Below are 17,733 nucleotides of genomic sequence, written 5' to 3'. Positions count from 1 at the left end.
TTTCTCATTCTGTCTCATTTCCTCCCTGGTTTGTTTCATTGTCCTTCATATTCAGGAAGATAGTTACTGGAATTGGGCCTGTTAACAGGAAGAAGCTGTTTTTGTCCAGTTGGAAGGACAAGAGTGAGGAATGTGCACTGCTGTGGGGCTCACTCTGGGGGGAAGCTGATCATTTTCCTCTCTCCTCTTTGTTCACACAGCTTTCCTGGGGCTGTGCTGCCCAGGGTTTGGATGACACAATTGCCTTTTTAAAATGCTTCTTTTACTACGTAGGTGGAAAAGACTGCCACTTTGGACTTAAGGATCCCACCCTGTTTCTCTAGAAAGGCATTCTTTTCCAAGGGGGAGAGGAATCTAACTCTATTGTGAAGTACAGTGGTGGATATTGCATGGTTAGGATTTGGGCTTTTATTTAGACCAATCATGCCCCAAAACTTGCTCTTAGAGACTGCTTCTGCTATGCTCCATTTCAGAGAGGTTCAGCGGCAGACCTCTGATTGTGGACTTTTCCCTCTTCTCCCCTTTTCTCCATGTCCATTGGATCTTGGCATTATTTAACATAGTAACTCAAACTCTGGGTTCCTAAATGTACTAGGTTGGCTCTTCTGCTGATTGGACCAAAGTCAGATTTCATTAGTAGGTATGAGAAATGGTGACCAGTGAACAAACATTAGAAATAATCCAGACACTCATTAAGTTGTGTTTTTGGGGAGTGTTTTTTATTAAATGTGACTGGTAAAGCCTGAGGTCTAGATTTTTTTTAAATTTATTTATCTTTATTGACATATAGTTGGTTTACGATGCATCAGGTATAAAGTGATTCAGTTATATACATATAACTGAATTATTTTCCATTATAGGTTATTAGAAGACACTGAATATAGTTCCTTGTGCTATATAGTAGGTCCTTGTTGTTTATCTGTTTTATATATAGTAGTGTGTATCTGTTAATCCCAAATTCCTGATTTATCCCCCCTTCCTCTTTCCCTTTTGGTAACTATAAGTTTGTTTTCTGTGTCTGTGAGTCTATTTCTGTTCTGTAAAGAAGTTCATTTGTATCATTTTTTAGATTCCACATATAACTGATATCATGTGGTATTTGTCTTTCTCTTTGACTTCACTTAGTATGATAATCTCTAGGTGAGGTCTTGATTTTATCACAGTAAGAAGCAGTTTAACTCTCTGTTCTTGTAGGTTGTAGGTTGTCATGATGACTTGTAGGTTGTCTTGTAGGTTGTAGGTTGTCATGATGAGCAATGGATGAGTGTAGGTTGTAGGTTGTCTTGATGGTTGTCATGTAGGTTGTCTTGTAGGTTGTCATGATGAGCAATGGATGAGTGAATGGTAAAGGTTTCTCAGACCATTATAACTTCCAGAAGCATGACCAAGTACCTACCCTACTCTTCATGGCTCATGAGTGTCCTTTAGCTTGGTGTACAGAGGACTACTCATTCTATTAACTCACTTTGTTCCCAATAGAATGTAAAATTGGTTGTCAAGACCAGGCTATGATGAGGGCCAATCAGGGAATACAGTTGTCCCTCAGTATCCAGGAGGGATTGGCTTCAGGCGCCCCCTTACCCCCACCCTCCACCATACCAAAATCCTTGGATGCTCAAGTCTCTTGTATAAAATGGTGCAGCATTTGCATATAACCTATGCACAACCTCCCCATATACTTTAAATCATCCCTAGATTACTTATAATACCTAATACAATGTAAATGCCATGTAAATAGTTTTAATACAAGGTAAATTCTATGTAAATAGTTGTAAATACGATGTAAATGATATGTAAATAGTTGCCAACACGGGCAAATTCAAGTTTTGCTTTTTGGAACTTTCTGAAAATTTTTTTCCGAATATTTTTGATTCTTGGTTGAAATCCACAAATTTGGAAGCTGTGGGTCCTGGAGGGCCTGCTGTATTTGTATTAGCTCTATCTGGGTAGGGGCAGAGCCCACAGGTGCTTGGAAAATTTGGTCCCATAGGGACTAGAGTATATCTGTTATAGGATTATTTGGTTGCACCGGGTCTTAGTAGCAGCAGGCAAGCTCCTTATATGTGCCGTGCGAACTCTTAGTTGTGGCATGCATGGGGGATCTAGTTCCCTGAGCAGGGATCGAACCCCAGCCCCCTGCATTGGGAGCATGGAGTCTTAACCACTGCGCCACCAGGGAAGTCTCCTCTGTTACAGGATTAAAAACTCAAGTTTGAACATTTTATGCTTCTGGGTCTTATCTATAATTAATTTTTTTGCTCTTCTTTTATGCTAATTGGCCTTTAAATTTTTTCAAGTGTTTTATCCCAGTGTGTAGGACATTGGCAACTATGAGGGATGATGATATGTATTGATATATGGACACCCTGAACTGATGTGGGATGTGGCAGTGGGTTCCTGGCTAGTCTGCAGTGGTGAAGGCATATGGACAGGATAGGCTGCAGAATGGATGAGAAAGGAACCGGGCTCTAACTGAAGCTCTTTCACTGGGCACACGAACTTGTACTAACATCCTCAGCCCTGCTGGGAGGTATGAGAGAATGGGTTTTCTCGCAAAAGGAAGAATCAGGTTCCTCCACCATTCTAGTTGAGAGTTTAGGGTCTCCAGATAAATATTAACATCTCTCGTAGCAGCCACTGATGTTTTATATAATTGTTTAGGTACCTGGGGTTAGGACTTAAACGTATCTCTTTAGAGGATACAGTTTAACCCTTTAACCCATAACACTCCCTGAACCATCTCCCTCCTGGACTATTGTGCTGGCCTCTTACCATATCCCCTTGTTTCCAGAGTCTCCTCTCTGACCTATCCACACTACCAATAGAATTATCTTTCTGTAATGTAGAAAAAAAATCATATTACTCAATACTGTATGACTCTCAAAGGTTAAACTCTTAATTTGACAAAGTCCTTCAAAGACTGTTCTCATTTGAGAGCTGGGCCTTTTGTCCTCATGGCATAATATGGAACAGGGACCTGTCCCTCTTGCACAGGATCTTAATTGAAGCTGGCCTTGCTGAATTGGGTGCGGGCCAGGCACTGCTAATTTCCCCTCCTACTGGGCTTCTTAATCACTCTGCCCTAAGAAGACTTTGGGAAGTGATTGGATTTCTTGCATGATTGTTCCTAAGGATGCTGTACTTGCGTATCTCCTCAGATATTGTTTTATTGTACTTTCACCTATAGTTCCTAAATCTGTGGAAGAAGGCAAGATTGTCCATCATAAGGCAGTAGGGTTGTATTTACTCATGAAACCGATACTTGTAAACTGATACTTACTCCCCTCTTTTGTTAGCCTAGTCTGGCAAAATGACACATCTCTTGTGAATTTATTTACTGTGAAAGCAAGTGGGGTGGGAGGGTAGGATGGAAGGTGACAGTGTTTTCAATGAAGATAAAGAAGGATTAATGAGAATAACAGTCACAGAGTTCAGTAGAATTAAAACATCGTGAAGCATCTTCCTAGCCAGTTTGCCATTTTAGAGATTGCTGTACCTAGATTTGTAACAATAAAATCAATCAATTCCAAGATTTAGTGACTGAGTCCCTAATTTTTTTTTTTTTTTGGCTATGTCGGGTCTTTGTTGAGGTATGTGGGATCTTTTATTGTGGCATGCAGGCTTCTCTCTAGCTGTGGCATGCGGGTTTTCTGTCTCTAGTTGTGGTGCACGGGCTCTGTAGTTGTGGTGCGCAGGGTCCAGGGAGCGCGGGCTCAGTAGTTGTGGCACGCAGGCTTACTTGCCCCGTGGCATGTGGGATCTTAGTCCCCCAACCAGGAATTGAACCTGCATCCCCTGCATTGGAAGGTGGATTCTTTACCACTGGACCACCAGGGAAGTCCCTGAGTCTGTAAGATCTTAAAGGGGGCAGACATTTGCCTAAGTAGTTAAATTTTAGTAGCATGATCTAACTATATGCAGAGGAGCAGAGAAAGAACCAGGTAAGGTCATTTGTATCTAGAAAGTATCTTGCAGTATAAGTAGCAGATCGAAATCTGGCACATTCAGGAAAGTGTGGAAGCTGGAGTTAGGCTGGGTAGCTAATTTAAAATCGTGTAGCCTTAGGTGAGTGGTTCTCTTCAAGCCTTAGTTTCCAAAGCGATGTGGAAAGCATTTGGTACAATTCCTGGCAAAGCGTAAGTGCTCAAAATGTCAGATGCTGTTATTACGTGCATGACCCCAAATAGGGTCTCTTCTGCATCCAAGGACTTTTATAATTCCTCCTTAATTACCTAGTTCCCTAATGAAAATGCTGGTTAAGACTTTCCTGGTGGTCCAGTGGTGAAGAATCCGCCTTCCAGTGCAGGGGACGCAGGTTCGATCCCTGGTCAAGGAACTAAGATCCCACACGCCGCAGGGCAGCTAAGCCCGGGCACCAGAACTATTGAGCTCACGCGCCTCAATGAGAGAGCCTGTGTGCCGCAAACAACATAGCCCACGCGCCCTGGAGCCCGCACGCCACTACTAGAGAGAAGCCTGAGTGCCACAACTAGAGAAAAGCCCATGCGCCACAACAAAGAGCCTGTGCACTGTAACGAAAGATCCCGCATGCCTCATGCCTCAACGAAAATACCATGTGCTGCAACTAAGACCCTGACGCAGCCAAAAAAAAAAAAAAACAAAAAGTGGGAAAAAAATAAGGACAATAAATAAATATAAAAAAAAAACCCTGCATGTGGATCTTTTATTATAACTGATATTTTCTTGGTTGGGTGAAGGGCCTTTTATAAGTAGCCCTTTCAGCAACACACAGGAAAAAGTGTCAGAATTAGCACGGCAATTTTAGAGAAAAATGTAGGTCATGTGTTATTTAAGACATACCAACTACTGGTATAAGGCAATTTAAAAGGGAAAACAGGGCTTCCCTGGTGGTGCACTGGTTGAGAATCTGCCTGCCAATGTAGGGGACACGGATTCGAGCCCTGGTCCGGGAAGATCCCACGTGCCGTGTAGCAACTAAGCCCGTGCACCACAACTACTGAGCCTGCGCTCGACAGCCCACGAGCCACAACTACTGAAGCCTGCGCGCCTAGAACCTGTGCTCCGCAACAAGAGAAACCACCACACTAAGAAGCCCGTGCGCTGCAACGAAGAGAAGCCCCCGCTCGCTGCAACTAGAGAAAGCCCATGTGCAGCAACAAAGACCCAACGTGGCCAAAAATAAATAAAATAAATTAACCCCCCCCAAAAAAAATGAATAAAAGGAAAAATATTTTACCAGGAGCAGAATTTTTATTTGGTGTAAATAAAACATGTGAAGGGAACAGAAGAAAACTGGAATGAGGCAGGTGTCAATACTGGGAAATTCTGACAAAGCCAAAAAAAGAAAAGCCAAAAAAAATTATGAGGAACCAACCTTGAGGAGTAACTGAGTGCTGTTTGGGGATCTTTCAGGTTCCTGCATCTAGTACTTAGTGTTGCTGAGAGGATGATTCTTATATTTCCCATATAGCTGTTCTCCTCATGTCAATATTCAAACAAAACTAGGGCTTAAAACTATAACTAGAGTTCTCTTTTGAGACATTTTCTCTCTGTAACATTTCTCTCTTTCCCACAATCAGGTGAAAATGAAATCCTTGCATCTCTGCATGCCATTTCCAGCAAGAACCAGATCTGGAGATCATATATTGGCATGGGCTATTATAACTGCTCAGTGCCACAGACAATTTTGCGGAACTTACTGGAGAACTCAGGATGGTAATGTATTTCTTGATGAAAAACAGGAGTGCTGTGATTTGATTTGCATGACTCTTTCTGTGTCCCCACCCCCCAAAGCCTCAGCACTTGCCCACTGACACCCATACTCTAGTGCTATCCCTAACCTGCAGGAACCTACCTGGCTTTCTCTGGCTTGGGAGATTTCCTTACTCAAATGTAGAGGACTTAGAAGCTTCTTTCTACTTTTATTCCCATAAAATAATCTAGAGCTCAAAATTGTGGGTGCTGGGCATCTCTTCCTCTTGCTGACTCCATGTTTGTTCTCAGTGAGCGTTTTTGAGCAAGATATCAAACCTGCAGGTGGGCAGATTCAGGGCTTTATTCTTTGGAGACACTAGGATTTTAGGCTGTCTGAGATTACTCAGTGAGTCAAAATCTTGGTCCATTGTCTTCTCTCGGGATTTTAGGAGCTACAGTTAACTATACCCCCCTCCTCTGCTCCCTGCCCCAAACCAATATTCTGGGTTTATGACCAACTGAAAAAAGAAGACATTGTATCAGGTAGATGGAGATGAAAATGTTAGCTTTATTACTTAGCACTTTGTAGAGAAAGAGAACATGTGTATTCTGTGAACAGGCTCTTCTAGAAACAATCAAAGACAAGGCTGAGCTGTTGATGTTACTTGTTCTGCCGCCACCTCACCTATCAGATAACTCTCGTTCCTAGTCCTCTAGGGGGTGGGGTAGGGGGTGTTCTTGTCCCTGCCCACTCTGGCTGCCACAGGTTGTGCAAAATGAAAATGTTTCTCCTGCACTTGAGGAAAACTTCCATGCGATCTTGCTTTTCCATTCCTGTTTGCTGTATGATAGAAAGAAGGAAACAGAGGTTCATGTCCTAGTACACACTAAACAATAAAACACCTTGGGTACTTCTTAACGGGCAAAGACCATGGCTTCAAAGGTGCCTGAGAGCAGATCAGAGCACCTGCTTCTTCTGCCCACTGGAAAATATTGTCTGATGATGGAGGAGGAAAGATGGGGACCCCTGGGCCTTTCTTTCTCTGTTTTTGGATCAGTGCCATTGTATACACCAGCATCTTTGAATTGAAACTTTATTTCAACTGATAACCTTATCTCCAAAGGAATGTGTGCACTTACCATCTCTAGCGTAGAAACAAACCAAGCCTGGGAAGGCTTTGATACTTCCTGGGTGATTTTTTTTTTTTTTAAGTTGGTTGGTGTACGAGGTAAATTTAATTTTTAGTAGGACCATTATTATGCAAGGACAGAGTAAGTGATTGCCTCAGCAATTCAAAGGTATTTATAGCAAGATGCAGAGACTATCTTTTAGGTTAGCATATAGAAAAAAAATCAACTTTAGTAAAGGGAATGTGGACCCCCCCCATGGGAAAGCACGGAATTGCCTCCTTTGAAATACTAAGTACGTGCTCCACAGCAATATACCTTAAACATTTGCTGAACACTTCACATCTGTTTTAAAAATAGGTGTTATTTAATAAAATTCTGTCAGAGTTAATTTGAATCAAGTGACCAAAATTCTTATTTCAGTATAATTGCCCCATATAAGAAGCTGTCCACCTGCCATCCTATGACAGACTATTGAGACATCTGTTAGTCCATTTTTTTCCTCAAAAACAGAAGTAAGGGCCTTCCCTGGTGGCGCAGTGGTTGAGTCCGCCTGCCGATGCAGATGCAGGGGACACGGGTTCGTGCCCCGGTCCGGGAAGATCCCACATGCCGCGGAGCGGCTGGGCCTGTGAGCCATAGCCGCTGGGCCTGCGCGTCCGGAGCCTGTGCTCCGCAACGGGAGAGGCCACGGCAGTGAGAGGCCTGCGTACCGCAAAAACAAACAAACAAACAAAACCAGAAGTAAGTGCCCGCCTGAGAAGACTCAAAGCTACCCCCCAAATTTACTGTTTGTTCTAGTCAACTCCTGAAGATGGGGTCCGTGTCTCCCAGCTTCTGTGGTTGGGTAGGAGCCTAACTTCTATGAGCACCAGTTAGCAAACCCAGATGGGTTTCATGTGGACGGCCCCCTTCCTGTTTTTGTAAATTTTCATTTCCCAGACTCTACTGAGTCCCTGCTCATTCCCCTCCCGACTCCCTCATTCTCCCTTTAAAACACCTAGTCACCTCTAAAACACACACACACACACACACACACACACACAGAAATATGAACCCCCTCTAAGATTACAAACTTTGACAATTTTGACATTTTAGAGAGTAAACCTGATACCCTGCGTAATTTTAAACTTCGCACAAAGTGTTCTTAGTACTAGGAATAGAGGTACTGTTTTGACTACTTACCATATGTGAACTTACACTCTGAACTTACACTCTGTTTGAACTTACACTCAAACATAGCGGTTTCTGTGTGTTTGAGTCTTGTGAGTGAGTATGTTATGTGTTGGGCCGTCAGCACAGCGGGCCTTCATCTGGTGCCTAAAGCCCAGACCTGTAGGTCTGAGGACCAAGGCATATGTGTGGCTTAGGGCATAGGTTAGACTATGTGGGAAGCACAGTGCTTTTGCATCTTCTGTCTGCTTTTGCATAAGTGCAAAGGTAGTCCTGGTTGATGAGGGTGTTTGTCCTAGATGCAGTGATTCACGTCCCATCATTATAGAAGCCGGATCTGTTGGCCTAATCACTGTTGCATTGCTTTTGGTTTCAATATGCTCCATTTCTTTATTAATAGGAGAACAGGAATGAACTGTCAAAGAAGTAGTTTTTCTGCTTTGGGTGTGTGTGTGAGTTTGTGTGCGTGTGAAGGTATTTGTATTGCTGAGGGCTTCTTTTCCCCTGGGGTATTGGTAAAAGTTTGGATGGTAAACTCCAAGTTTGATTTGAAAAGCAAATGGCCTGTCTCCTCCTTCTTACAAAACAAGCCTCCCAAGTACATGAATGGGCTGCAGCATTCCAGCCATCTGAATACTGGCCAGCTGTCTTCGCTCTTGGTGGCCGCACAGAATATTCACCATATTGCTTCCTGGCTGTGAGTGGATATGTTCATTTACTTTAGGATCCGCCAGGGTTTTGAGAGGGAGACAGTGTTGTTCTTTGCTTTTCAGTTCTGGTTTTGGGGTGCATTTTAAGTTTTGTTCCTTTGCATTCTCCGAAAGCTGATCTGAAACAGAGGGTGGTACTGGCCCTTGCCAGCCCTGATAGGGAGGGCTGTGCACATGAGCTTGGGTAGACTTCACATTATCACCCTTCTGAATGGTTGCCATAGAGATGGAACCAACAAATTCCGGTGACGTGAGGTGAAAATCAATGGGTAACATAGCCTCCAGAGAATACAAACATTTGGGCTCTTACAAGAAGATTTACATTAGGCCTAGAATATATTTTGTAGGGTCTACTTTTTGAAATTTTTGATTGCTGATAATATCAGTTAACTAATATCAAAACACTTACATTTCCCTTGTGACTATTTCTGTTTTGTGTAATGTTGGCACTGGGATTAAATGAGAGAATCTCATGAATGTTTGTCTTCCTGCAACTCCCCCACGCCTTTTTTGGTTAAAATCATAGAGAATACTGATTATTTTGGAATAAATGTTAATGCCATGTTGAATATATCATGCATCCTTTTTGAGTGGAACAGAATGCCTTCTTGGATATGCAGATACTTTTTGGTTTTTAATATTAAAATATATCTAGAAACAGAAATCAATTGAGTTAAATATCAGTTGGAACATAGAAGTTGTAGATTACAGACATTTTCTTGATCACTGTTTTGCCTGGGGCAACTAAACCCTTTTATGCAGGATGGCAGGCCCTGTGCTAGCATTTTTCTCCTGAAAGGAGGGTTTATTTAGTATCTCCAGGCTTGAGACTCACCAATCCATGTCCATTAATAGATGATTTTTAAGACCATTTATGTCTGTTTATTAGTGTAAAAAAAAAAAGTGTGGATTATAAAAGAAGTTTACAAGTAAAAGAAGTAGGATCATGTATTTGTCATCTTTGTAGGAAAAGTTTTAAAGCTCTCTCCTTTTAGCAGTGCTAATTAGCATCAGCCTAAGCTTGGACTTTGAGCAAGGAGAGAAAGGCTGAACAAGGGAGGGGGAATATTAAATCCCAAAGTCTGTGAGCAAAGGAATAGCATGGTCTCAGGTATGAAGGACTGTGTTTGGGAGGTTTGGGGCTTTTTCTTGCAGGTAACTGGGGAGCCATCCCCATTTGAGCAGGAAAGTCAAACACATACATTTGCACCAGAAATATTAGATAATTTCCTATTTTAAGCACTGTGCTAGGCTAGTAAGGCATCAAAGGGGTAGATGTAGGATGTCGGAAGGAAGACTAATGGCAACTGGTCATCATTTGGGCCTAAAAAAATCTGGACTTTTTACCTTGAGAATTGGCATGATAGTGGTAACTTTGAAGGAATTTAAGAAAAGAAACTACCTTGTTTGGTGATCTGGTTGGAGGAAGGATAGGGAGTGTGATGCTGACATGGGATGTGATGAATTTCCAGAAAGAAATTGTTTCCAAGTAGAAATATCTAATAATATCTGAATAGAAGTATGAATAAATCCTTTGGGAGAAGTCTATGAGTGTTTAAAAAAAATCTTCTAAGACCGGAACAGAGGATAAAAACTTTTCAAAACAACCAGCATTTGGGAAGGACTTAACCATTTCCAAAATGCTTTATGTATGTTAACTGGACTTGAGTGTTAAGATAATATCTGATATGGGTGATGTTATCTCCATTGATGGCCAAGAGAAATTGTCAGGGAGAGGTTTAGTGACTTGTCCCAGTTCACAGGTAATAAATTATAGAATTTAGGTTGACACCCAGAGCTTCTTAATACTTAGCATTGGTGAAGATACAGGGAAACCTGTGAATCACTGTATTACTTAAGGGAATACAGAATGGTGTGAACTGTCTAGAGAAAAACATGGTATATGTACCGAAAGATTTGAAATTGATTACTGTACACCTTATGATTTGAAATTCCATATCTAGGGATTTATCCTAAGGAAATAATACAAAGATAAGGATGTTCACTGTTATGCTATTTCTAATATTTAAAAACCAAAATTAATGTTCAATTTGAGGGGACTTGTTAAATTATGATAAATGATTTAATAACATAAAACAATCAAATGCATATTTCTGAATAATATTTAAAGTTATTAGAAATTGTCCATGGAATAATGTTAACAAAAAAAAATCGAGACACAACTTTATACAGAGTACCATCTTACTTTGAAGTATAAGTATGATTGTGATGTCAAAAAGAGACTGAAATTAATTAACCTGATTGTGGTGGTCATTTCACAAAGTATACATATATCAAAACATCATGTTGTACACTTTTAATATACACAGTTTTGTGAATCATACTTCAGTAAAGCTAGAGAAAAAAAAGAATGTATATAGAAAAGTCACAAATTAACAAGAAAAGGGGCAAACAACACAACAGAAAAATGAGCAGAAAAAGAAAAATAAAAAAGACTGAAAAGAAATGTACCTAAATGTTAACTATTGTTATCCTGGATTTCTGGGATTATGGGTGATTTTATTTTCTCAGTAGTTATCTCAATTTTCCAACTTTTTGCAAAGAGCATGCATCATATAATCAGCAAAAAAAGGTTGTAAACATGTTCCTGACACACAGAAGATGGTTAATAAATGGTAGCCGATGTCTTTAAAATTTAGAACATATAATAAAAAGAAAGTAAAAATTATGGTTAATCTTGCCACCCAGAGAAAATCACTGTTTACATTTTGGTTCACGTTTTTACAAATAGGATTGTAGTATTTTACATTTTACTTTTTAAATTAATGTATCATGAGCATCTTCTATGTCAGAAAATATTTTTACATATCATTTTCACAATCCATAGTATTATATGTATATTGTCTAATTTATTTAATCATTTTCCTTTTAATAGAGAGTTTGTTGCACATTTTTCAACATTCTGTTCAGTACTGTGATGAATTCTTTGGATGGGCTAGCTGATACATATGCATGCTTGTTTGCATATGTGTGTGTATAAGTCTGTGTGTCTGTCCGTATGCCAAATAATGATTGTGAGTAAAATGAAAAGTTCATGTTAGCCAGGCTATCTAAGCATATGTCTTTGTGGTGGCAGACTATGCTGTGTATGAAGATCTTATCTGATCTGAGGTCACAGTGGCCCCTTGCCTGTGCCTTTTGTGTGCCATTTCTGCTTAGATTCCCTTTCTACTTAGTCTACATCATGTATTGTGTGCTTCATTTATTCCAGTTCACCACCCGCTTAGAATTTGGCTAACTGATTTACAGTTGCTAAGCCAGGCTGTTCAAGGAATTAATTGAAGCAAAAACATACTCTGCTGTACACACACACACACACACACACACACACACACACACACACACACACACACACACACACACACACATACAACTATACCAATGAAAGTTTCAGGGAAATTATTTCAAAAGTCTTGACATTGTACTGCTTGGTAAGGCAATCTCCCCCATTCTATTCCCCCTCAAAGGTAAGAAGACATTGATTTCAAAGCCTTCAGAAAAGATAAAAGAAAGTAAAAGGTGGAAATATCCTGAATGTGATTACCAGATCAGGAGAGGAAGGAAAAGGGGTTGAAAAAAATTTTTTTTCCTAATACTCTTCAGGCTTGGAAGAACGAAAACAATAGGGATATGAAACAGCGTTACTCTCGTGTGGGAGCATAGACCCCAATCTGACACACTTTGGTAGTACAGTAATGGATTCTTGGTGAAAAGATAGCAGCTCTTTCCAAGTCCTCAGCCACCCTCTCTCCTCTTATTTTCTTTTCTTTAAAATATTTATCACTCTGAAATGATATTATGTATTTTTTTATCTCTTTTTCCCCACTACAATATATTTTCCTTGAGATCAGGGACTGGTACCCATCTTGCTTATGATGTGCCACCAGAACTAATCATAGTTTTTGGCACTTAGTAGACATGCAGTAAATATTTGTAGGATGAGTGAATGAATGAAGGGATGAAAAAGTGATGAAGTCACTAAGTGGATTAACTCTCATACCTAAAGACATATTTTTGGCTAATAACTGGAGGATTTTAAGGTTAGAATTCATGTCTATGCTGCCTTCTAACCATTAGTATTCTTGAATTTTGATAGGTATGGAGTTTACTTCCATAGACTTTTAATAAGTGGATAGTGACAATTCTTTTTTTTTTTTTTTGGCTATGCCACGTGTCTTGTGGGATCCTAGTTCCCTGACCAGGGACTGAACCCGGGCCCTTGGCAGTGAAAGTGCGGAATCCCAACCACTGGACCGCCGGGGAATTCCCAACACTTCTTAAATAGACCTCTATTAATTTTTTAGGAGCACATAGAACTTCTGGTCAGTATAAACAAAGCTCCTCTCCCCCAAAACCAAAAGTTTCGAGTATTAGGTATTAGATTCTTGGATACTTTTCTATTGTGAACCATGGTTGCGGTGAGCTTTTTTCTTTTTTTTTATTCTGTTTATAATACCATAGACAGTCTCAAGTGGATTTTAAGAGCCAACTTACAATACAGCATACTTATGATAAGATCATTAAAATAGAAATGTAAGATTAAGTAATTTAGAGGGATAGAAAAGTAAGTACTGATTATCCCCAAAGGATAATATTGTTACTATGATTTAATGCTGAGTTTCCTTACAAAAGACAAAAAGGAAGCTTATTGTTGTATTATATGATTCTCAAGAGAGGCAGACTTAATTTTCAGATACTGAATTCTAAAATGAAGGTATTTCATGAGCTTTTTCTGAATAGTGGATTCACAGTTTGGACATAGTGTTTTGGGTCCCTTACAGGATCACCCAGTATACTCCGTACCAGCCAGAGGTATCTCAGGGGAGACTGGAGAGTTTACTCAATTACCAGACCATGGTGTGTGACATCACAGGCATGGACATGGCTAATGCATCCCTGCTGGATGAGGCCACCGCGGCTGCAGAGGCAATGCAGCTCTGCCACAGGTGAGAGGCCCAGCATGAGATTCCCTCAGGGGGAGGGACATCTTTCAGTCTCACAACTGCTGTGCAGGCGGGGGTTTCCCTGCTCCGGTCAGTGCCCAGTGACTTTGTCCCTCTTTCCCTCTCTCTCTCTCTTTCTCTTCCCCGCCCCCTCTTTCTGTCTATCACACACACACACATTTGTGTCTATGAGATATGTTGTATCAGTATCATTATACCAGTTAGTTGAGGTAACAAACAGATGTGAAATATAGTGCATTTAAAAAGCCACTGCTGTTTATTGTTTAACATTATGTAAGAAAGACGTTTTGCTCTTCACATACATGATGTTAAGTTCAGGGATGTTACAGCAACTCCGAGATAGTATCAAGGACCAATGCCCCTCTCTCTTTACCATCGTTAGTGCGAGGCTTTCATCCTGTGGACTGAAGAAAAGCATACAACCTAAAAGTTGCAAGTTAAGTTTTATTTGGGGATCTTACTAAGGATGAGAGCCCCGGAGACAGTCTCTCACACAGCTCTGAGGAACTGCTCTGAAGAGGTCAGGGAGGAGCTGGAACACGTAGGAGGTTTTTGCTGGGAAAAAACCATGCAGTTGAACATTAAAAGATTACTGCTAATCACAAAGAACAGACATCTCAGGTTAATGTTAGTGCTTTTCAATATACGGGAAGATGCAAGAGTTTGGGCTCATTGAAATTATTCCTTAGAAATGCATCTTAACTATCTTGGGCCAGTCTCCAAAGCAAATAATACTTCCTATTTTTTCCATCCTGAGTTCCTCTCAGGGTGCACCATCAGTGGGCAGCTGCAGTGGCTAATGGCTTGATCCTTGTAGAACTGGGATGGCGGGCAACATTTTTTGTTTACTGCAATGGCAGACAACAGTCCCGTCCACAGCCCTCCTGGTCACAAGATGACTGCTGGAGCTCTAGCCATGACGCCTGCATTCAGGAAGAAGTAAAGGGTACTTCTAGCGAAATAAGCTCTCTTTAAATAGTGTTTTGGAAGCCTCCACTCAACAATTTACTTATGCTTCATTGACCACCCCTACCTACAAGTGACCTGTGGAAATGCAGTTTTTTTCAGATGGGCACATTGCTGCCTCCTACATATTGGGGTTCTGTTACTATGGGTGACAGGGAGAATGGATATTGGGTAGGAACTAGCAATCTGCAATGTAATATGTAAATAAGCATCACCCTGTTTTATGAAGAATATTCTTCTCAGGTTGTATTTAATGTTTTATAGCTTTTCTTTTTCTATTTAACAATATTTTGTGAACATTTCCCCATTTCTTTAGTCAGCTTTCTAAACTGTGGCTTTTATTGGCTACATAGCAATATTCATTTGCATGGAAGTACCATAATTTATGTAACCTCACCTCTATTGTTATACATTGTTTATTCCCATTTTTCACTGTTATTAATGGTATTTTTGTGCATCTGTAGGATAGATCTTTGTCAGAAGTTCTGATTATTTCCTGAGGATGCATTTCTAGAAGTAGAATTGCTGGGTCATGGTTAACTTTGGTTAGTATTTAGTTGATAATCATTCTTCAGCTCCTCACCTTCTTTTGTTCATTGCCTCGAGAATACATTTGAGTTTACCTTCCCTCCAGGTAGAATTCTCATGTAGATGGTCATCTGGTAGGGAAATCTGCCCACATTGATGATGTGTCTGTCTGAGGTTTTGGGGGGCTGGCCCTAGTCGACTGACTGGGTTGACTGCAGTGGCTAATGGTTTGATCCTTGTGGAACTGGCGGGTAACATTCTTTGTTTACACTCTGAATGCCCATGTAAGTCTCTTTCTTGGCTTCCACAGACTTGAGGGGTGGTTAAATGGATTCTGGTACCAATTCCAGTCAGGGAGGGGGGTTCCTCTCACACCTGAAAACAAATGAACAAACATCTGCTGGTGTCCAACAACCCCCTCCAACTCAGGGTGCCATTCTCAAGTACAGGTTGTTACCTGTATTCAATCGACTGGAATTTTCATGACCCCCTCCTCAGAGCAGCGCACAGAACTCAGAGAAACATTTTACTTACTAGAACCAGTTTATTATCAAGGAACAGCCAGGCAGAAGGGATGCATAGGGCTGGGTATGTTGAAAGGGTCAGAGCTTCCATGCTCCCTCAGAGCTCCCCATTCTTCCCAAATCTCATGTTCACCAGTCCAGAAGCTCTCCAAATCCTACCCTTTGGGTTTTTTATGGAGGCTTCACTACATAGACACGAGTGATTAAATCTTGGCCATTGGCAATTGATTCAGCCTCCAGCCCCTCTTCCTTCCCTGGAGCTCAGGGTGTAGAACTGAAAGTTCCAACCCTCTAATCACACGGTTGGCTCCTTTAGCAACCAGCCCTCATTCCTCTGTGGGATGCAAAAGTCACCTCATTAACATTACAAATGACACCTTGATCACTTTTCACACTTAGAAAATTCCAGTGGTTTTTGGGAGCTGTGAGCCAGGAACTGTGGACAAAGACCAAATATATATGAGAAATATATCTTGGTCATCTGAATGACCAAATATTTACTTCCTATAAATCACAGTGTTGCAGTTGTGAACCTCGAACTCACGGGGCAGATATGGAGACCTCTAAGTTCCAGGCCCTTCTGCTTCCCAAGCAGTCCCAGGGGTAGGTTCAGGCTCTTCTTCCTGTTATCTTAGGGACAGCAAGGGGGTGGGGGGGAGAATGCCGTTCCTAGTCTAAGCTTTTCACTTCTTTTCACCTTCTCTCTTCCTCATCCACCTTCTCGCTGCTCTCCCATCCCCCACCTCCATCCCCTTTTTCTGAGTAAAAGCTTTCATCTCACGCGCAGGCTCAGTGGCCATGGCTCACGGGCCTAGCCACTCCACGGCATGTGGGATCTTCCCGGGCCGGGGCACGAACCCGTGTCACCCCTGTCCCCTGCATCGGCAGGCGGACTCTCAACCACTGCGCCACCAGGGAAGCCCAGAAGCTGAGACCTTTGTAGTTGATGGGTCAGGGGTTCTCTCCTGAGCTTAATAGAGTCACTGGGCAACGCACACTCTGCAAGTGCTGGATTTGCTTCCTCTCTCTTAATTCTCATACCTTCCATCCTGCATTTAATTTTACCCTTGAGAAGCAACCTTGTGTTTCTTATCTTTAGGAAATGTTTTCTTAAATAGCAGTGTTTTTGTTTCCATCCGAGGTCATTTAGGCTTAGATAGCTCTTCTCTCCAGAGTTATTTAGATATAGACTTTGAAAGGCTTTGTGTATTGGACAGTTACTTTTGTATCTCCCAACTCTACCTACTCTATTGAATTTATGCTTATTATAAGAATAATACCTGTTCATAGTGGAAAATTTCAAATAGTAGAGAAGGATATAATGACAAGTAAACCTTGCTGTTTCTCAGTCGCATTCCATTGAGAAACTTGCTGTTAACTGGTCGTGTGGATCTTCCTTTTTATACAATATACTTGTATCCTCCACTCATTTCTTTTTACCCAGATGCGCTTGTGATACACAAAATGTTCTGCATCCCCATCAGTTTTGTTTCCTGAAACTATGGACTGTTAGAGAACTTCCTGAATTTGGGTCTTAGACCCAACGCAGTTCCTTCCATAGCTGTGTAGCACCTGCACGTATCACAACCTATCTGAGTTCTTCTCCGCTTCCTTTGAATGAGGACACTTGGTTTAGATAATCTCTAAATGCTCCTTTGGCAATAAACTTCTCAGATGATTTTATCTAGAAGACTTAGTTTTTTGTTCCTACTCGCACCTAATCACTACCCTTTTCTTTCTTTTTCCTCATAGTATATATATATATATATATTTAACATCTTTATTGGAGTATAATTGCTTTACAATGGTGTGTTAGTTTCTGCTTTATAACAAAGTGAATCAGTTATACATATACATATGTTCCCATATCTCTTCCCTCTTGCGTGTCCCTCCCACCCTCCCTATCCCACCCCTCTAGGTGGTCACAAAGCACCGAGCTGATCTCCCTGTGCTGTGCTGCTGCTTCCCACTAGCTGTTTTCCGTTTGATAGTGTATATATGTCCATGCCTCTCTCTCACTTTGTCACAGCTCACCCTTCTCCC

At 41.2% G+C, this 17,733-nt stretch overlaps 1 protein-coding gene across 1 annotated transcript in view; it reads left to right on the top strand.

Moving 5' to 3' along the window:
• The window catches only part of GLDC (glycine decarboxylase), a 98,983-nt gene that overhangs the window by 14,091 nt on the left and 67,159 nt on the right, over window positions 1-17,733 (top strand). Inside the window, exons 3-4 of the mRNA XM_060155066.1 lie at window positions 5,562-5,697; window positions 13,490-13,654. Coding sequence (XP_060011049.1) covers window positions 5,562-5,697; window positions 13,490-13,654 — 301 coding nt within the window. The remainder of the gene's footprint in view (window positions 1-5,561; window positions 5,698-13,489; window positions 13,655-17,733) is intronic.

Source organism: Lagenorhynchus albirostris, chromosome 7, assembly GCF_949774975.1.
Source record: "Lagenorhynchus albirostris chromosome 7, mLagAlb1.1, whole genome shotgun sequence".
Classification (NCBI taxonomy): Eukaryota; Metazoa; Chordata; class Mammalia; order Artiodactyla; family Delphinidae; genus Lagenorhynchus; species Lagenorhynchus albirostris.
This window is presented reverse-complemented; position numbering and strand designations above follow the sequence as displayed.